Source organism: Podarcis bocagei, assembly GCF_964188305.1.
Source record: "Podarcis bocagei genome assembly, chromosome: 4".
Classification (NCBI taxonomy): domain Eukaryota; kingdom Metazoa; phylum Chordata; class Lepidosauria; order Squamata; family Lacertidae; genus Podarcis; species Podarcis bocagei.
In genome coordinates, this window is record NC_138128.1 from 99,971,799 (window position 1) to 99,993,089 (window position 21,291).

Here is a 21,291-nt window from a genome sequence, read left to right on the forward strand (position 1 = left end):
AGGATGTTTGTGTTACTGTGTTCTGTGAAGTGGGACTATTGTCCTTTGTTCTTTCTCTTTGCTGTCTGATGCTAGAGAGAGGGAGCCATGTTGCAGTGCTCCGTGTGTGTTTATATTTAAATAAAGTAGATTAGCCAAAATGCTGAGTTCCTGAGGTCTGTCACACAAGCCGTGAAGACTCTGCGGATCCCTAAGTGTGCTGGTGTCTGTTGGCATCGGTCGCTGTGATGTTCAGGCAGAAGAAAGTTTTTGAAGCTCCCGGACGAAAGACCAGGAGGGAGAGAACATGCCAGTCAGGCATGTGTCTCTGCCAGGGTCCTACTTGAGGGTAGGCTGTGCTCCTGACAAAAAGTACAGTTTTGGAGAGAGAAGATGGCTGGGGATACCTGTAATCTGAAGTGGAACAGTAGATTAGGCTGTCTTTTGGTTTGTTTAAGTTTATGCTCAACTTGCCTATTTGTCAATAAAGTCATATTTTTACAAAATGCCATAAGCCTCCAGTGACCCCTTTCCAAAGGAAACCAAACCCAAGTGAAAGTTGCAACCGTGGAACCATTTGAAGTTGGTTGCGCATAGCAATGCTGTCAGGAAGAAGCAATGCAAAAAGTGAGATGAGATGTGTAAAGCTGCACATGATTTTTGTGTCCTCTTCTGTCTTTGTCAGCAAACTATGTGTGATGGTCTCATTGTACAGGCTGGATCCCTGGTGTACAGCTTCCTTTTGGATGAAATGAGTGTATATCAAAACATGACTGAGGAATAGCCTGGCTCAAGAATGGTCTGGGAGAGAACGGTTGTCTAAGCATTTTATTAGCAAAATAGCATCCAGGAGTGTGCTGGCAGAAGGTGATCTCATGGGAAAGAAGGGTATATCGTGCTTTGCTTTCTTTCTTAGAGCGAATGTAATGCTGAAGAAGTATAAAAATTGAAGACTCCCTGGAGACTGAGCTATTTTATCTACAGCACAAAGATAGTACAGGCAAGGTAATTGCAGCTGAACTGCCAGTGTCCCTCCTATGCTGTGGTTCAGCCTGGGAAGTTCGTATTCAAAGCCAGCTCATTCTCTCCTGTAGCTGAAAGAGCTGCCAGTGAACACAATAGTTTGTGCAATGAAAGTACCATCAAAAGATATTTCAGTTGGTGTGTTAAGTTAGTGGTGGCCTACTTGTTTGGCTTTTGGTTTTACTAGAATTCTTCTGTGGTCTACTTGTATGTTTTGAATTTGCAAAAAAGAGTGAATAATCAGGATTTCTCAGAGCTAAAGACACAATTACAAAGTGCTAAGAGATCCTGAGTATGTGTTCAAGAACACAAGGAGTGCCTTCATCGATCCGACCAAGGTCTACTTAGTCCAACATTTTTTCAAGAACCTTGGTTCTAGGTGGCCCATAGTTGTTCTTTATGACACTGTATTTCAAACTGCCGGCTCAATGAGAGGTCCTAGTGAAGATCTATCCCTTTGCAGGCCCACAAATCTCAGCCTGGCCCTGGATGTGAACCCAGAGCAGCCTTCCACTTGCCTTGAACAGTGCTTAGTACACCTTCACTACTCCAATGCACACTTTCAGTTCAAGACGCGGGGGGCTAATCTGTGTCCCTCCAGATATGGTTGAACTGTAGCTCCTGGTTTATGGTATTCAGCAGCAGCTAGATTTAGGTGAGAGCCATTTTCAGGAAGGAATGGAGAATGGGGAGTCACAGCCCCACCTATGCCCCGAGTGGATGGCAAACCCTGTTGCCGCAGTTACCGCTCCCTCAATGCTCCTCTCTTGCTGCTACCTGACTGTGTCTGGTTTGGTCCAGCTCTCTCAAGCTGCTGGTTTATGGTTTATGATGAACATCAATCATTTCAAAAAGACAGGCTCTTCAGTGGGTTTTTGCAATTACAGTTGTGTGGCTAATATCTAACTCCCATGGTCCCAAACAAAGCTAATATTTTGGCTTGATAAATAGTTCCTGTCCACATTTGCATTCTTGCATAAATAGCACAAGTTACTTCTCAACAGGGTGAACAGCACTTTGCTGGTGATAAATGAAGAAACTGCTCTAAATCAACAAGCCGACTGAATGGCATCACAAAGCAGAGTTGGCAGCAAAGATAATGCTACAGTCATAACCTACTGTTCATTTTCATTCATGCTTGTTTCTCCTTCCACTGGGGAAGTCTCGAAAAACGGTATGTTTGCCATCAAACAGCCATTCCCAGTTGGATATTTGATAATTGGTACTTGTGGTTTAGGCAAACCACAAGTTTTGGATGCCATCCAGCTGCTGAGCACATCAAAGTGTAGCTAAGCATTTCCCACTGCCCTATCTACAGCAACCTGGTGCCTTCCAGATGTTTTCAACTGCAACTTGCATCATTCCTGATCAGTGGCTATGCTAGATGGGGCTGGTGGGAGCTGTCATCCAAAACATCTGGGAGCATCAGGTTGGAGAAGACTGGTTTATGGCACCTTCCACAGACTAAAACAAGTCCATTTCCTGTCTACCATGGAATGCTACCTATATCCCTCTTGAAGATTTCCAGCATACATCCAGACCTTTTGTCAACCGCTGTCCATTCTATTCCCACAGGGGTGGTTGTTTTTTCTAGCCGAGTAGCTCTTGTTACACAATGAGTAGTTGTCTGTTTAGTGCAATGGAATGGGACTACCGCCTCTCTCTCTGGCAGGGTGGAGTATGCAGTTCCAACAGGCAGAAATTCAACAAATAAAGCCTTCCCCATCCCTGCAGATCCCTGCAGGGAAATCTGCAGCTACTGAATTTCTGTCAGATGTGCAGCACTTTAGGGCACAAAACCTGCCAGAAACAAAAGGTGACAACCTTAGCAAAAGGCATAATTTCCTCATAAGTGTGCAAAATTTGCAGCTCTGCACTTTCTTTAACAACCACCCACAATTCTTGGTATGTATACTTGTGTTTGGCACCAGTTCCTAGGCATGTGGAGGGAAATTCAATGAGCTTGCTTTGCTGAGACCAGCAGATTATTTTTGGCTGGTCACAAAGCCAATTTGTTGTGATTGCAGTTCCTATTAACAGCCTGGACTGCTCAAGTGTATATCAATCAGCCCATCAATTACCAGCTTGCTTTCACTGACTTCTAGGCTCTGTTAGTCTTTTCATTTGTTTGTCAGTTTTTCTGTTCAGCATTCATCGCTGCAATGAGAATAGTAAAAAAAACAGTCTACAGAACAGTGTTTAAACTCAATAAGCAGCACTTAAAGTAATTTTGGCTTCCAACTACACCTTGGAATTTGACAGAATGCATATCAAGACAGTATAAACCTTAACCTAACTCTTGGGGTTAAATTTCTGTGTCTATCAAAACACCGTCTGTGAGGGAAGTGACTAGACTTGTTTACATTGCATGGCAAGATAAATGCTGTGACTCTTAAAATGACTGGTTGCTGTAGCATTATAGCAAGGCCTATATAGCTCACAGCTGGTCACATTTGGATGATTGCAGCATTCATGATGATCTGCACATATGAATGGGCTGTCATAGATATTACATCACAGACGGAACTTTTGTATGGCCTCATCTTGCCCATATCAAGTGACATGCATGCATATGGAAATCAGGCCATAATGTTTTGGGTATGTGGCAATGCAGCAAGAAATGTAATTGATCAGTACTTTAAGTTTAAATGGTGATGGTTTTTATTAAAAACATGTACCAGTACCTTTCCACCTAGAAATGGAGTGCTTCATTTATTGTTGCAAGGTGACAGACATAGAATTGAGTGGGGTTTCTAGTCTGCTTTGGGGCTCACATATTAAGCATATATTTCAGCATGAACTATAGGAAACCTCATCCACATTACAAGAAGTTATAATATAATTCTGTCTTGTTTATTTAAGTGAAGTTAAAAGAACTTAATTCTAATTTCCATAGGTGAAGAGTGTTCTAGCATGTAGTGTTTTATTGTAGCATCTATTTATTTAGAAAAAAACACATGCATAACAGGAGAGAAACATAAAAAAATTCCTTCCAGTAGCACCTTAAAGACCAACTAAGTTAGTTCTTGGTATGAACTAACTTAGTTGGTCTTTAAGGTGCTACTGGAAGGAATTTTTTTATTTTGACTATGGCAGACCAACACGGCTACCTATCTGTAACAGGAGAGAAACGTGTACCCACATATGAAGCAAAGAGGAGGAAAAGACTGTGGCTTCCAACAGCAGAAAAGTTCTGGAAGATGATCTGTGCCAGTTATGTGCCCCACCCCTTTCTTTTCTGAATAACTCCTGGTGGTTGGGCACTCAGAGGCAGCACCCAGGGCTCCTCCTTGCCCTGTGCCACGCATCCCTCCTGGTCATGCTTGAGCCACATTCCTCAGTAGTATGGCAATGATGAAATGTGCCCATTTTAATTAATGTTGGATGCTATGTTTCATCTCTTGCATGATGATGAGTTGAGGCAAAGCTTTGAACATGATGGAATTTCACTTGCAAATCTGTTCTCAAAAGATGTTTCCCCTCTTGAAATGAAGCCTGATTGACAACAGCAAAAGAACTCAAGCCACTGAACTATTACATCTTGGATATGAGGGAGGCTTGTTTGCTTTTGTGGGAGGGGAGAGTTGGTGGGGGGGGGGTTCCTCAATGAAATCAATGTTCTCAGTATGTAAATGCACAGGAGGGGAGGCAATGTTCTTATGCTTATTTACAGCAAATTTGACAGGCAGAAAACATTGACCGGGCAAAAATAATAATTAGCCATTTTCCTTCATAGTTAAGTCAAAAGCTGATAGTTATGAAGGTTGCACAAAATGCTTGACTTTAGATGTCCCCCACTTCTCCATCAGTGGTTACACATAAGAAATGGTTTCTTAACGATGTCTGGTTTCATTAGAACGGTAGCTAAAAACATTGTTTTAATTGACACGTAGCACATCCTAGGAAAATAACAGAGAAAACTCCCTAACCAGTCAATTACCATATAAATAGGAATGCATAGATCATCCCTCGTATCAGCATCTTGCTTTTTGGTTGATGAAAATATGTTAATGGGCAAATGCAGCTTTTCATTTGAATAATGACTTAATGCTTCTGTGAATTTCAGATTGTGGATTAAGCCCTTTCTGTGAAAAGTTTTAATATTTTTCCTATAGTTCACCAGCTGCCTTTGCTCAAGGAGGAAAAAAAGCCCCTGCATTTGGGGATCTTCAAACAACAACACGTGCCAGGATGCTGGTGTGTGTGTGTGTGTACGCCTGCCTGTGAGCCCATGCAGAAGTCTATTTAGGGAAAGGAAAAATATGAGCATTCTGTGTTTATCTTTTCTTTCAGAAAGGATACTTACTGTTTGATGGGCCAGCAGGAAAGATGAACAGCATTGCATTTGACGGCTGCAATCAGTTTCTTTTATCACTCCTTGCAGGCCTTCCTGGATCCTCGCCATTTCCCCAACCAGCTGGACAGGAACCTTTGCTCATTTACATGACGTGCTTAAGATTTTATATGATCACAGAGAGGAGAAAGACCAGTTTCTCTCTGTAGCTTAACTGTGTGCAAAGAATGAGATATGAGGCAAAGTTAATTAAACATCATTGGTATTTTCATGCACAAGTCCCATGAAATGAGCCCAGCAGTGACCCAAAGAGCAATGAACTGTTGTCACTTGCTGGCCTGGCCACATCATGAGATAAGTTGAAGGTCCTGCCTTAGTCAGCACAATGATTTTTTATTTTATTTTTTTGCAATGGGCAGGGGTTGGCTTTGGGCTACATTGATCAGCACAGATTGCTGATGGCTTACTGTCTTGTTATTGCTTACCCTATTCTTTCCCATAAAACCTATTTTGAGAACACAACATAGATTTATCTTCTCATGTGTGCTCATCTGAGGGAATTAAAGCAAATGAAGCTGCAAAGTTTTAGAGGAACTCAGAATTCTCCTCAGGGTATGTACCGTATTTTTCGTCCCATAGGACGCTCCGTCCCATAGGATGCACCTAGTTTTTTGGGGGGGAAATAAAGGGGGGGGGAAATTCCCTTTATTTCCCCCCCAAAACCAGGTCGGGGAAACCGAAACAGGTTGAGGAACAGTGGGATGGCGGTGCTGCGCCTCCCTGCTGTCCCCCAAGCTTGTGGGGCTGGCCGATGTCTGCCCAGCGCGCGGGGCACTCTGCGCCCCTCGCGCCGGGCGGCAGGCTGCTATCCGCAGTGTGGGGAGCCCTGCGGGGAACTCCTGCAGGGCTCCAACACGCTGCGGATGTCTGCCCGGCGCGAGGGGCGCTCTGCTTCAGGGCGCTCTGCTTCAGGGCGCCCCTCACACCGGGAAGCAGGCTGCTATCCACAGCCTAGACAGCCCTGCAGGAACTCCCGCAGGGCTGCCTAGGCTGCGGATGTCTTCCTGAAGCCTGGAGAGCGAGAGGGGTCGGTGCGCACAGACCCCTCTCGCTCTCCAAGCTTCAGCGAAAGCCTGCATTCGCCCCATAGGACGCACCCAGATTTCCCCTTCATTTTTGGAGGGGGAAAAGTGCGTCCTATAGGGCGAAAAATACGGTAATAGGTAAGAGGGTCTCGGGGGTGGGGAATAAGCTTGTGACAAAAGAAAGAGACATCACACTCTGGGCATAATTGGGCTGTTTTTCCTTTTTAAAGTTTAGCTACTGCAGAATTTTCTTCTTGAGTAAATCTAGTAAAATGTAACTTCATAAACATTTCTGTTTATGAAGCAAAAAGGCAGCACTCAATAGAAATGAAAAGAAGCCTTTTCACAAGTACATTTTTATTTATGTATTTATTTATATATTTTATATTGCACCTTCTAAGGAGCTCTAAGTGGCCTCTCCATTTTATCCTCACGACATCCATCCCAGTGAGGCACATTCAGCTGAGAGGTGTCAACTCATCGAAGGTCACATATGGCTGAGTTTTTAGTGCTTCGTGAACCTGCACTTGTTTCTGCCTTAATGTATTTGTTGCGTTAAACTTCACTGTGATATTATGAAGATATAAAATGCTATTAAATAAATAAACTAAAGCATGAATGTGACAAACACGTGGCTTCGCTGCGCCTTGCTATCCAACGTACACTCATGGGCAGAGTCCAACAAGCACTTTATCACTTGATGGTGCTAGTGGGCATGGGTGAAGACGATATGCTTGAATTCTCCTTCATGGGCCTTTGCCTGCCTGGAGAGCTGGCTGTGACAAAGCATAAGAATACCATATGTTTAAGTGTTTTGTTATCATGCACGCAGCTAGGGGATTTTTCAAAATGGTGGATTATATAAGGCAAATTCTTACCCCTGTGCATTTCATACACCCTTTTGCTAGACTTTTCTCAGCTGAAAAAAACCCACACACAGCAGAATAAGTTCTAAAAAATGTCACAGCTTATTTGATTTATTCTGTTTCAAGACACCTCTGGGGGTAAAACTCCCTCTCTGGAGAGTCGTACTTTCCCTCTTTGCCACCCCTAACAAAGTAAATTACACTCTACAATTCTTACAGGCCCCAAGGCTGAAACTTTGCTCAAAGCCTGGTTCTTTGATGCTGTGAACGAATAGGTTGGGAAGCTGGTATGCATGTAGCTGTGCAGAGGCCATTTTTCTTTCAGCCAAACATGTTAGGGGGTCAGCTGGTGCACCTGTGATAAACTTCATTCTGATATTAAGAACATGCTAATCATACATAAGGCAAAGGTAAAGGGTCCAGTCGTGACCGACTTTGGGATTGCGGCGCTCATCTTGCTTCATTGGCTGAGGGAGCCGGCGTACAGCTTCCGGGTCATGTGGCCAGCATGACTAAGCCGCTTCTGGCGAACCAGAGCAGTGCACGGAAACGCCGCTTACCTTCCCGCTGGAGCGGTACCTATTTATCTACTTGCACTTTGACGTGCTTTCGAACTGCTAGGTTGGCAGGAGCAGGGACCGAGCAACAGGAGCTCACCCCGTTGTGGGGATTCGAACCGCCAACCTTCTGATCAGCAAGCCCTAGGCTCTCTGGTTTAACCCACAGCGCCACCCGTGTCCTTAGTAGTGCCCCCTTAATCCTAGTTCATCAGACCCATCTCCAAAGTATCCTGTAACAGCTCCACCCCCCCCCCCAAACACAACTGTTGATACCGGAAAAAGAAACTGACCCTTTTAGAAAAGGCATCACAGTGAACTGCCGTGGCTGAGTACCTAACAACCTGGAACCAAAACTGTCCCGCCTAAAAACAAGGCAGCATTTCTTACATAATATTCCAGGCGCGGGCAAACTGGGCCCTCCAGATGTTTTTGGCACTACAACTCCCATCATCCCTAGCTAACAGGACCAGCGGTCAGGGATGATGGGAATTGTAGTCTCAAAAAAAAAATTATGGAGAATCATAATTATAGCAACTTGTCAATTCTGTTGTCCCCAAAGGATCCTGGCCACGGCCAAGGAGCACACAGGACATGAAGGGCATCGAGGGGGGAAGAGCCCCTAGCAGCTTCCAGCAAGTCTCCTGCGAAGATGAGGCTGTGGCCCCTCAGAGGCTCCCCGTGAGGAGCCGGGTCCTCCCTGAGGTGCGAAGAGGCGCCCCCTCCTCCCCAGAAGGGCCTTTCCCGGCCGGGGGCGGCGAGGCTGCTTCCTCCTGCAGCCCGAGGGACGAGGCCCGTCCCAGCCGGTTCCTGCAGCCCGGGAGGCCGGCCCGGCCCAGAGGCGGAAGGAGCGGCGCCAGAGGAAGGCGCGCCTCGCCGAGGCAGGGGAGCCGGAGACGCCAGGTGAGCCTCCGCCAGGTGAGCCTCCGCCGCGCGCCCCAAAGCGGGGAGAGGAGCGAGGGGCGGCGGCCGCGCGCCCCGCTCTCCTCTTCCTCCTCCTCCTCAGGTGGGCGAGCGCAGCCTCCCCCGCCGCCGCCCTGCCCGGACGGAGGACCTTCCCGCCCCAGGTCCCCGGGGAGGAAGGCCCACTGAGAGCACGGGGCTTACTCCTCTGTAGGCCTCCGTCGGCCTCGGGACCTGAGCTGGGCTTCCTCGCCGAGAGGCGGTGGTGGTTGTTCGCGGGGGGGGGGGGCGCAGGCTGGCTTTAATGTGGGTCGCCGCCTTTGCCACCCGCGTCTTGGGAGCAGCAGCGCTACAATGTCGAAGGAATCTGTGCCTTTGGGTGGAGCCAATATTCTTGGGAAGGCTTTTCCTGAACGCGGGAGTTGCGCCCTGGGAATCGCTGCGCACCCGAGCGAGGGGAATCAGCTCCGCTCTTCCTTAGGGACTTTCCTACAGAACCACAGAATCGTGGAATTGGAACCCACTACTAGTCCAGCCCACTTCAAGGCAGGAATCTCAGCTAGATCATCCATGACAGATGGCCATTGCACCTCCAAGGAGGCTGACTGCTTAGAGTAGATCCATTGAAATAAAATAAGAGTTATGACTAACACAAACCCAGTTGATGTCCGTGTGTCTCTTCTCAAGTCTGGGTCCAGCCCAGGGCTGCTACAGACTGCTCTCCCTTCATTCCTTCTGGCAAACACAGCTGACCCTCTGGAATCTCCTTCCGGATAACGTGAGCCTCAAGTGGGAGAAAGTCACACTAAAGTCAACGGGTCTTACTGCTTAGTTAACATTTATATGACTAGCCCATGAGGCTGTCATCCTGTAGGCCTCTGCTTCAGAATAAGCCCTGTTGAACTTACTTGGGAGTTATTTCAGAGTAAGCGGCCCTCAAGGTACTCAGAAGCAAGTTGCATCAAAGTTAATGGCACTTAACTTCCAGGTTAAGGGCTATAAGACTGCAAACTTATTCTTTGGTTGTGGTAAACTGCAAAGTGGTGTTTCCCTCAGTGTCTGAATTTGTCTGTAATGCAAGTTTACTTAGAAGCAAGTCCCACTGAGTTCAACATGACTTACTTCCAAATTTACTTGCAAATAAGTCCCCTTGACCTGCAAGATGTCTAAATATGTTCAGTTTGTGCTGTAAGGTTGTAAACCTATACATACTTACTTGGAAGTTGGATCCTTTGATAATCAGATTCGTGTCCATTTTAGAGGGCCTGGATGGAAAGGAGGACAGGGCTTCCTATACACTTACTGGTGGTGTGAATGAGAAAAATTCAACAGAGGTGGTGTTTGTCAGACCTCCATGATGATGCATGATTGCTGAAATTCTTATCTGTGCAAAAGACCCATCATTCTTGCCCAAACCACTCTGATTTATTATCACCAGAGGCGGATTTAGGGGAGTGAGACCCGATTGCCCACACTGGGCGCCAAGCTGAGAGGGTGCCGCAGGTAACACTGCAACAGTGGTGAGTAATTGAAGGCAAGAGGTAGGGCACGCACCCAATTTTGGCATTGCACAGGACACTGCTGAAATTTTAAAGCCCCAAGTCCACCACTGTTACTACCTCAGTGTTTGCTGTGTACCAGTTCAGTACATTGAAAGGCTTCTGGTTCCTCTGATGTCACAATTTCCTTACCACACAAGAAACATACATCCCAAGAGGCCAGGTGCTGCTTGTGTGATATGGTAAACAAAACACATGAGCAATCACATGCAGTTGCTAGGGAGAACCATGTAGGTGGTGATACTAACTGGAGAGCCTGTCAAGGAGGGTTCTAGGCAGGCAAAAAGGGGTTGAGAATAAGAGGAAGAAGGACCCTTTGAAAGGTAAGACTTTGTCCTCCTGCAACAACCTCAAGGCCTATAAACACTGAACAGCCTACTCAGTTTAGCGTTAGGTGAGATATAGCTGAATATAGCATAGGAGTGTTGTACCTGCTTCTCTCCCAGGAAAAGCAGCAGCTCAGGGGGGTGCTTTTACTGTGCTATAGGTAAAGAAGGTTAAACCCTTCCTTCTTGCCTGCCATGGTCCCAGTCTGGGTTATCCCCGAGCTATTGTTTTCAAAGTAAAAACAAGACATCTGAGTGCATACACATATTTATCATTTAGCTTGGCACTGAGAAAATAATTATATGTTACCTGAGCAAATACAACAACAACAACAATCTTTATTACGGTCCAGAGACCCAACACATCGTTACAAAGCAATACACAATTCATACAGCCTACCTCCAGGTTAAACAAGCATTTTGTTCAAAAGATAGAGATCATTGGTTCTTGCAACCACCAATAAAAACTTTGCCGCTGCTAATGTTCTAGCATTTGTCTGGTCTTCCAATAGGAATCTGACATAGTGAGCCTCTGATTTTCCCGGGAAAGGTACCAGCAAGGGTAGTATCAGTTCAGCCCTGGCTTGCTCATATTTTGCACAGTGCAACAAAATATGTTTTATGGAATCGATGTCTTGAGCACACAAGCAAAGTCTGTCCTGGTAGGGAACTCCTCTCAACCTGCCATCCAACACTGCAGAAGGAAAGACGTTTAGTCTGGCTTTGGTGGAAAGCCTTCGATAGTTTGGTACTGTCAGGTTTTAAAGATGTTAACTTAAAGACATACCCATATTGTACTGCTACTGCCAGTGGACTACAGACTGCGTGTGATTGAGATCGCAAGTCACTGTGTGCATTATCCCATAATCTTTGCTTTAACGTCTTTTGGGCGCCTTCATAACCCAGCTAATACAGTTGGGGGGGGGTGACGGACCAATAGAGGTGGCTTTTTTAGCCATGGTTTTCTGCCATTCGCTAGTCAGGAGTTGGTACAAACCCTTCCCTAGATCAAACACTGAAATCCTGAGCCGGTGTTTTAGGGCAGCCCACCACGCTTTAGTTGAAATTGGGCATTCACCAGCTTCTAACAGAAGTATGGAGTTGGGGACGCAGTTAGGTACCTGCAGCAGAGATCGTAGAAATTTTGCCTGAAAGCCATCTAGCTTTGGCAGGTCCCCATTATGCCAGACATTTGCAGCGTACAGGAGTTAGGAAACGGGTTTTGCGTTGAAAACCCTTAAGGCTGCTGGAACATATTTGCTGCCCTTTGTGAAAAAGAATCTGAGTATGGCTAGCTTTGTGATCTCCGTCTTTTGAAGGGGGGTTTGCCAGTGGTGCTTCCAAGATCCTGTATGATGGAGTGTGAGCCCTAGATAACTGAAGTATTTGATCTGTTCAAGGTTATGGCCATCCAGCACCCATTTAGACCGGGAGAAGCTTCTTTCGAAAACTAAAATTTTAGATTTTTCATAATTAATGGAGCAAATAAGGTATTCTCAAACCTTCATCTCCTGTACTGTGTAAGATGAAGGAGAGGGAAGGAGTGACAGTGGGAGGTGTGTGCACATCAGACAACTGCAAGGGTGGGGTGGGTATTTGCATAGGAAGTGCAAGGGGTGTGTGCAAGGAATGTGCTTAACCTCTAACCATGTATGCTTTCCACACACACACACATATATATACACACACACCCCTCTCTACCTGTCCAGCAGGATTTCCTCTAAGGACTTGGAAAGAAAGCAGATTAAAAATGTCCTTGGGTAGCTGACACCCCAGAGGAGATTTGGAGGGCAAGTACCCTCCTGCTCTCTCCTCATGCTTACGAGCAAGTGGGAAACCCTTATTTTGTACCCTTTACTTCAGTTTACTAAAAGAATGACTCCACGGTGTTTGCGTTTTCTTCCCTGTTCTCTACAACACAACAGCTTTACATGGTGCTTGTGTGGTGCTGACAAACATTTCCTGCTTTTTGACTGAACAGCTGGTTGAAGTTTTATTGTGTTTGTTATCTCATTAAAACTAGATTCCTACACATACTTGAAGTCCTGTTAAGATCAGTACTAGTTTCTTCTTGGTTGGGTTGAGTTGTGTGTTTCTGCTTCAGTTCACTTCTTCCATTTTGGTACTTAAATTTTGTATCTGCATAGCTTGGTGAAGGTCATAGGAAACCCAGAGGAAACACTGTGACTTTGCACACTGGCTTTCTTTGGTTCCTTTCCTGAGCAGGCAAGCTGCATGAAGGTCTTTTCACAATTTTAGAACCATTTTACCATTTTAAACAGCACTTGATTGAAATAAAGGTAAGGGTCTTGATCTAGCTCTAGTCACACTATGTTGTGGGTAATTTGTAGCCCTGGACCAAGGTGCCTGTTCCCACCCACATGTAATTCATCTCATAGGGTGCACTGGGAACTTGGTGAACCTTTCCATGCCCTTGTTGATGTGGGAATCTGCATTGTTTCAATGTGCTGATTGCCATTGTTGTCTCATTTGCTCTGTGTTTCTTTGCTGCTATTGTGTGCTATGCTTAAGAAACTCAAGCCTGTGTTATTTAATATATTAATATTCTTTATGAAGAGCTAATTTATTTGAGCTGAATGATTCCCTGTGGATCATTCTTGCAGTTAAAAATATGTAGTTACTACACTCCAGACTGTTGTCCACTAGCTTGCCAGCTTAATTCAATTAAAGCTGCCATCTTAAAATATATTTCAGTCTAAGATCCAAAGCATTATACTCTTGGGATATAATCTCTGCTTGAGTGTGGATTTAGCCTAACATAATTCTTTGTTGTTGCTTCCTTTTACAGTTAGTTAATTTAATAGAAAGCAGATTTCATAAAACGGTTGATCATTAATGTTTATTGTGATTAACAGCTAATCATCCTTACCCAATAAACACATGCACTGCTTCAAGCAAATATAAGATTTTGCTGTCTGTTTTATGCCAAGCTCTGGCTGTAATCCAGCCACCATTTGGACTTATTTAAGAGCCCGTTCACATGACCCAAAAACTTAGTGAAATAAAAATAAAAGTGGCACTGATACTTGGTCTTGTGACCAGGAGGGATCACCTTTCAGAAGTGTGAAGAGGCAACTGCTTTTATCCACAACTCTGCAGACTCAAACTAGAATAGAGCAGGCCAGGTAGTACCAGTAACTACTATCCTGGTTGCCTGTGGCAAATAAAATTGCTTCTAGATGACAAGGCAGAGATGGTTTTGAAAGTTGCTGGAGTGTCTGTGTGCCAAAAATGACCAGTACACTGCTAACTTTTGTGAGCTGAACTAGATTCATAGAGTTGGAAAGGACCTCAAGGGACATCTAATCTAATCCTCTGCAGTGCAGGAATCCCATCCAATTTGAAACGATTCTGGACCCTGCTTAGCTTTGCAAAGGTGCTAGCAGTTTTATTGCTTCACCATTAGGAGACACATGACAACATGACAGAACAACTGAAATAGTAGCCTGCAGCTCTCTTACTTTTCAAAGTGCATCAGAGGGTAAAGTATGAGGAGTCTCCCAGTCTGAACCAGAGAGTAAACAGTTGATAGAATGAGTTGCCTAAGACTTTCCCCACCTCCTTTCTCTCCCTCACCCCCCCCCCCATTATTAGGATGCTTTGAGGAGCCCTTGGGAGAGTTAATGCCATCACCTACAGTTCATCTTTGAACTGTTGTTTTTCTCTATGAAGACCACTTCACATATTCCATTTTTAATACAATACATTGTTTATATTATTATTTATTTACTATGTTTATATAAGACTGCTCAGTACTATTGTTTTCTGGGTGGTCCACATAAACTAATATTATAAAATCACAGTTTGTAGCATAAAATAATTTATGTCAGCAGAAATGAGGAATAAGAATGAATAATAAAAAAGTATATAGCCTGTGAACAGTGACTAAAATTGTTGTTGTTTTTTAATTGGCTGTTCCTATTGGTCATTTGTTGTGATACCATGATGCCGTCCCTCAATCTTTCCATTTTAAACTTTAGAATAATAGTAATAACAACAACAATAATATGAAAATTCCTTCCAGTAGCACCTTAAAGACCAACTAAGTTAGTTCTTGGTATGAGCTTTCGTGTGCATGCACACGAAAGCTCATACCAAGAACTAACTTAGTTGGTCTTTAAGGTGCTACTGGAAGGAATTTTCATATTTTGACTATGGCAGACCAACACGGCTACCTATCTGTAACTGGAACAATAATATGATATGACTTTAGTAGGGCTCAGCAAACTTTTTCTGCAGGGGGCCGGTCCACTGTCCCTCAGACCTTGTGGGGGGGGCGGACTATATTTTGAAAAAAATTAATGAACGAATTCCTATGCACCACAAAGAACCCGGAGGTGCATTTTCAATACAAGCACACATTCTACTCATGTCAAAACACCAGGCATGCCCCACAAAGAACCCAGAGATGCATTTTAAATAAAAGCACACATTCTACTCAGGTAAAAACACGCTGATTCCCAGACCATCCGTGGGCCGGATTGAGAAGCTGATTGGGCTGGATCCGGCCCCTGGGCCTTAGTTTGCCTACCCATGCGTTAGAGTGTGCTTGCATTGGGACACTGTGGTACATTAGCTTCACACTCTTTCAGTATGTGTCCTCTACCTCAAGCATTAAGGAAAATGTGTCTCTAGGTGTACACCATCCTGCAGGGATATTAATGTAACTTTAAGAAGCCCTTGTTTCAGTGTAGAATAATTCAGAAGGTATTTCAGGATGGTGTCTGTAACTGCTTGAGTTTAAACTCTGAAATATCAATGCCCAAGCTAGATTTCTTCCTTGGCTCTGGATAGTATATATTTCTTGAAAATAAAACAACATTCTCTCTCTCTCTCTCTCTCAACTCAAATGTTGAATGAATGAGACTGGGAGAAAATTGGTTTCCAAAATATCTGCTCTGTCTGATCAGTGTGTAACCTGGAATGATAGCACACAAAAGCTCGTCTGTCTTGCTTTCATCCTGACTTTCCCAAGGCTGCATCTGAGTCCATCTCAGAAATTAACCTTTCTGTGTGCCCCTCTCTGTCCTGTATCTTATCACCAAAAGCCAAAGCTTAGAATCCACAAAATATCTAACATGATGCTTTTAAAGAACATTTAAAAAAAAAAAGGAAAGAGACCTGCTATCTTTCTCTGGTCTGATGTGAAATTTCTGCTTTTAAAATAATAATAAAAGGTCCTCAAAAGTCAAAGGTAAGCACTTAAATCCCACTGATTTCAACAGAAGAAATGTAAGCATATAGTTAACTCTTCATTTAAATCAATAGGACCTTGAAGCAATTGGTACATATGCCTTCAAAACCAGATGTTGAACTATAGCTGCCATCAGCCCCACCTAGAGGGAAAATAACCACCCTCCAAGGGGAGGGTGTATCAGAGGACTGAGGAGGCTACACCTTGTTCTGTCCCCTGGGATCCATGCCCAACCCACACCTGGCACCAGGGCATGGGCATGGGGGGCAGGACTTTTGTTGGGGGGCAGAACCAACATGATTGGTCAGTTAGTTATTTCTATTTTACTTGATCTGGGGGAGGAGAGTTGCCCCCTGCCCTCCCTTGACTATGCCTATACATCAGGGCATAGTGTGGGTTGCTGGCTGCCAGGGTGGGGCAAGTGTTGCACCCCCCGGTGGACTAGGCAGCTGGGGGAGGGGCACACACTGGGCAGCCACATTGGCATTGGCGGCTGCCCTGCTCCTTCCTCTCTTCCTCCTCAACTTGTCCCACCCCCCCTTGGTGGCGTCTCGTGGCCAATGAATGGCACTGCCACATGGACAATGAGGCAGCTTGAGCCCCTAGTAGGAGAGGGCGGGCAGCAAGCAGGGCTGCACGAGTTATGGGGTCCCTCCTTGCTTCCCTCTACTCCATGGGACTAGGAGCACCTGCCGTGCAGAGTGGTTAATGGCCAGGAGAAGCACGCCGCCAGCTCCTCGCTGCCATCTGCCTCCTTTGTTGATCCAAGCTCCCACCCCGCAAGAACTAGCTGGGCACCAGGCGGCCTCCCACTCTCCCCCTATTTCTCCCTGCCCGCTCCCTTCTCCTCAGGAGAAGCTTCTCTTAGGGTCCCTTCTTTGCCCCCACACAGCCTGGAGAACCCCGGTGCCTGCTGACCTGTGCAGGGGGTGACTGGCTGGTGGCGCCAGGGGAGGGATGATGAAGGATGGTGCAGAGTTGCAGAGCTGCCCCTTCTCTGCTCCCTCAGCGTGTCCTGAGAATATGGCAGGAGTCTGCGTAAAATGGCGGTCGCTTGAGCTCTCCCTCCCTCCCTCTCAACTGGCCCAGGCCCCTTTGCTGACCACAAGGAGAAAGAAGCACAGTGCTAGCCTCGAAGGCCCAGGCCTGGCTTGGTTCCCCGCAGCTCCAGCCTCGATGAGGAAGCCTGTCATGGGGCCACCTGGTTGCACACCTCAGAAACCTGAGGGAACAGCGGGTGGGCAGGTGTGGAGGACTCCCTGGTCCTGAATGGGGTAACTGTGCCCCTGAAGGAACAGGTGCTCAGCCTGGGAGTCATTTTGGACTCACAGCAGTCCATGGAGGCGCAGGTCAGTTCTGTGTCCAGGGCAGCTGTTTATCAGCTCCATCTGGTACGCAGGCTGAGACCCTATCTGCCTGCGGACTGTCTCGCCAGAGTGGTGCATGCTCTGGTTATCTCCCGCTTGGATTACTGCAATGCGCTCTACGTGGGGCTACCTTTGAAGGTGACCCGGAAACTACACCTAAGCCGGAATTGGTGACTGAGCACCGCTGGGACCATATAACAAAGGATCTTCACTGGCTCCCAGTACATTTCCGAGCACAATTCAAAATGCTGGTGCTGACCTTTAACACCCCAAACGGCTTTGGCCCTGCATACCTAAAGGAGCATGTTATTGATCCTAGACTCTGAGGTCCAGCTCTGAGAGCCTTCTGGGTGTTCCCTCAGTGTGAGGAGTGAGGTTACAGGGACGACTGATGCCAGAGCTCCAGTGCCAGCGAGGCAAGCGTCACAGAGGTTTCCATGGGGCAGAGAGAGACCTCCCGGAGCTGTCTTTCTCTCTTCTCTGCCTAACCTTTGAGTGGGAGATCTAGAGCACTGGTGTCCAAACTTTTTTCAAAGAGTGAAAGGGGCTGACCCAAGTTGTTAACCTTTTTTTAGGATTGAAGTTGTTGAACTTTTTTAGGATTGATGATGTTGAGATATTTTTTGGATTTTTCCTCAGGAAATAAACTGCCACGGGGGCCAGAGGATCACAGCACAGGAAACCTAGACATTAATTAGAGAATTCATAAAAATGACATGCAAGCTCTTTTGCTCTCTCCCATTTTACTCTTCTTGGTACCTTATAGTAAGCATGCAGGTTTCATTTAATATTGATATTTTTATCTTTAAAAAAAAGTTCTCTGAAACTTTAGCTTCTCTCAAGATGTTAAAGAATGCAAAATGTACTTTGCATATTAAAGTAGCCTGATATTTCATGTTGCATCTCAGAAGAAACAAAGAGTTATTGGTGGAGGGCAGATGCATGTGGAGATGGGCATCTCCCTCCCTTTTAAAGATCCAGATCAATAGCTTTCTGCTTTACATTTAAATAAGAGGTGTAGCTGACAGCCAGAGGAACAAAGGGAAAGCATCAAAGAGTTAACAAACATTGCAAGGAATCCTTTGGCTTTGTTTCATCTATCCATTGATGCAGGTTCTTTTATTTTTTTTAACTGTTGTGTTTGCAGTTTCATTATTTTTTTTAATGCCTACATGGCAACAATCTTTCTAGGCTGTCAAAAGGTAGCACTCATGAATGATACAAATTGGGCTTTATTGTAGAAGGTTTCCAAATTTTTATTGTGGAACATTTCCCTTCATTAGGCATTGAGGAAGAGTTAATTCTGGCAGTTCACTATAAACAGTAATACTTGGCGTCAAATGCTATTAAGGAGATTATGTTATCTCTTAGGAACAGAGAATGCTATGGTCAGGGGTAAATTAATTTCCTAGGGTGCTACAGTAATTTTTTCTTGTAAATGGAAACTTTCTAATTGGAGCCCCTCAGGAACAATATGCTGAAAACTGGGCAGATGTTCTCTTTTCATGATTCCATCTCCCTTCGTGTTTTAACTTGTTTCTGATTTTTTTGCAGGGGCATTCTGGCACTGTTTAGAAAATCTGGGAAATAAACTTAGGCTGAAGGATTTGCTTACCTAGACCTTTGGTGGGGCAGAGTGGGTGGGGGCAGTTTATAACTCACACAGGGTCAATTTGGTGCTGAGGAAAAGACCCACTTCCGGAGTCTTCCAGAGTCCATTCCCATGTGGGTAGGCAAAACTAACCTCCCATTTGCCTAGCTTTGGTCATCCCGCTACAAGGAGGCAAGCAAGAACATTTCTGTTTTAAGTCCACTTTGGGCTGTGATCCAGATATTTGATTTTTCTGCTGTTCCCATACCTGCTCTCTTCTTGCTGCAGGTTAGGGTTTTAATGGTATTTTTATGTACATCAGGACTGGGCAGACCTTAGGATTGCAGAATCTATTTTGTTTTCCCACTAGAATTCTGAGTTACACAAAGTGGATCAGGAAGGGAGACATAGAATGGAAGAACAAGTTGCTTCAGAGCCCATTGTCAGCCCAGGAGTTTCCTTCAACACCAGAACTCTTCTCTTCTCTTCTCTTCTCTTCTCTTCTCTTCTCTTCTCTTCTCTTCTCTTCTCTTCTCTTCTCTTCTCTTCTCTTCTCCTGCACCAGTTTCCAGCAGCCCAATTTAGCAGAGAGAGAGAGAAAAAATAATGCTTTTTCTCATCACCACTGCTAAAAGCATTGTGAGCTGGAAACAGTTGCTTATCCACTGCAGATCACTCAGACAGTTTCCTGAAGATCCATACTGATCTGCCCACTCTTGGAAAGGTGTTTGATGAATTTAATAAGAAATAAGCAGATAGGTGCCTTCTTTTTATTACAAGAGAAACTTGCAGAAAGGTCATGCAATGCTGAGTGCCTAGCACAGCTGCAACAAGATGTCTCTGGAACTGAGCCCTAAAAATATGCTCTGGTGAAGCTTTTCTCCTTCTCTGATTCTAATAATAATTTGTTTTTTAGGGTTGCTCAAGGACTGAAGAACTAGAAGACAGCATTGTCTGCATTGGATAGCTTTGTATATGGAAGGCATGTCAGAAATCGATTTTGAAAAGTTAGCTGAAATAGGTAAATTATAGATAGATCTATTACTGCCCATCAAGTGGTATCTTCTATATATTTCCAGATGATTTAGAAGACATTCTTCCCTAAGTGAAAAACTTTTGCCAGGATAGTGTAATATTTTTGAGTTACAACCGCTGCACTGGCATGTACCTTATTATCAAAAGCTATTAAGGTTGAAGGTTAGTTTAATACACACAGTTTAAATGAATTATTGGCATGTGTTCCCAGTGAAATTCTAGGCTATTGGAATAATGCTATCATCACATATTGTGGCACAAATGGGAGTCATTACTCTAAACAGACAAGTATTGAATGAGGCTAGAGACCTCCTGATTGTGTGTTATCTTTTGAAGATGTTCCAGTGAACATAACCATATGGCCAACTCATTAGGGGGCCCATCATTTTTTTTGGGGGGGGAATCAATTCTAACATATAATAATATAGAAATTTGACTTTTGAAAACCCTGTTTATTCAGAAAACATAAATTGCACCTCACCACTTATACATAAAAGGGAGGAAATTGCACACAAATCATAGCGTGTAAGAACAATCCTCTGTAGTTGGAAGCAGTATACCTTTGAGTGCTTGGATGCCTGGAACAAGTAGTAGCAGCAGGTTGCCATCACCCCCTTGCCCTGCTCAGGAACTTCCAGAAGCATCTGGTGGGCTGCTGGACTAGAGGGATGCTTAATGTGACGCGGAAATAATATAATTCTTACTTTTTAAACATACTAACAGTGTTTAGCGGTCCATTAAGTAAGCATTGCCTATTCACTTTGATAAATGATGACATAAGCTAATATTTAATATGAGTAGATTTCCATTAGAGTTAATGCCTGATCATTTTTACATTTTAACTTTACAAAATAGTGTCTGTATAAAACTGTTTCTTCCTTGCTATTAAAATATGTCACTTTTAACATAAGTGCTATGGCTTATGCTTTATGCAATGTGAAAATTGGCATTGTTATAGTTAACTATTGCTGTATTAATAATTCTATGAATTATTAATTAAAAGTTAATGATTAATTTGTTATTCAGGATCGTTACACTGCTCTTTAAACTTTCTAATAAATGTGATGTGCCAATAGCATTAGTGCTGTTAGTGCTTAACCATCTCCTTCGAAAAAAATTTAGAGGGCCTGTTCACCAGATATGCAGAAAATCTCCACAGTAACAACTGTAATATCAATGTTTTCCATTAATTTGTACACATTCCTATTATAATGCTATGTTAAAGGAGCAGTTTTCAGTGGTTTCTCTCTCCAGGAAGGCTTTCCCTCATTGTGGGAAAATATATTGGAAGCTGTCGTCTTAAGAAAATATATCCAGTCCATTCTACTCACATTGTTGATTCCTACACCAGGTGTAGCCAGTTTGTAGGGCCATGGACTGAACTCTGGGGTTCACCATTTCTCTCCTGTGGCCACACGGTACAGAGATAGGCAGTTGCAGACTGTTGTTTTTCAGAGCAGCTAGTCTTCTCATTGAGAAGAAATCCTTAAT

At 44.5% G+C, this 21,291-nt stretch overlaps 1 protein-coding gene and 1 long non-coding RNA gene across 7 annotated transcripts in view; one reads left to right on the plus strand and one right to left on the minus strand.

Annotated features, from left to right (window-relative positions):
* Nucleotides 1-9,451, minus strand: part of LOC308585823 — a 31,342-nt gene extending 21,891 nt beyond the window's left edge. For 3 of the 5 annotated variants that reach the window (XR_014007587.1, XR_014007589.1, XR_014007590.1), the window contains exons 1-2: nucleotides 5,309-5,907; nucleotides 3,084-3,159 (exon numbers count right to left, since the gene is read on the minus strand). This is a non-coding gene — a long non-coding RNA (uncharacterized lncRNA). Of the gene's footprint in view, nucleotides 1-3,083; nucleotides 3,160-5,308; nucleotides 5,908-7,259; nucleotides 7,663-9,358 lie in introns of those variants that run through there. The other 2 variants (XR_014007588.1, XR_014007591.1) reach the window with 2 other exon arrangements.
* Nucleotides 8,540-21,291, plus strand: part of LOC308585737 (rho GTPase-activating protein 8-like) — a 45,516-nt gene continuing 32,764 nt past the window's right edge. For both annotated transcript variants that reach the window (XM_081191793.1, XM_081191794.1), the window contains exons 1-2: nucleotides 8,540-8,707; nucleotides 19,682-19,786. In XM_081191793.1, the coding sequence (XP_081047919.1) occupies nucleotides 19,741-19,786 (46 nt within the window). In that variant the 5' untranslated portion in view covers nucleotides 8,540-8,707; nucleotides 19,682-19,740. The remainder of the gene's footprint in view (nucleotides 8,708-19,681; nucleotides 19,787-21,291) is intronic.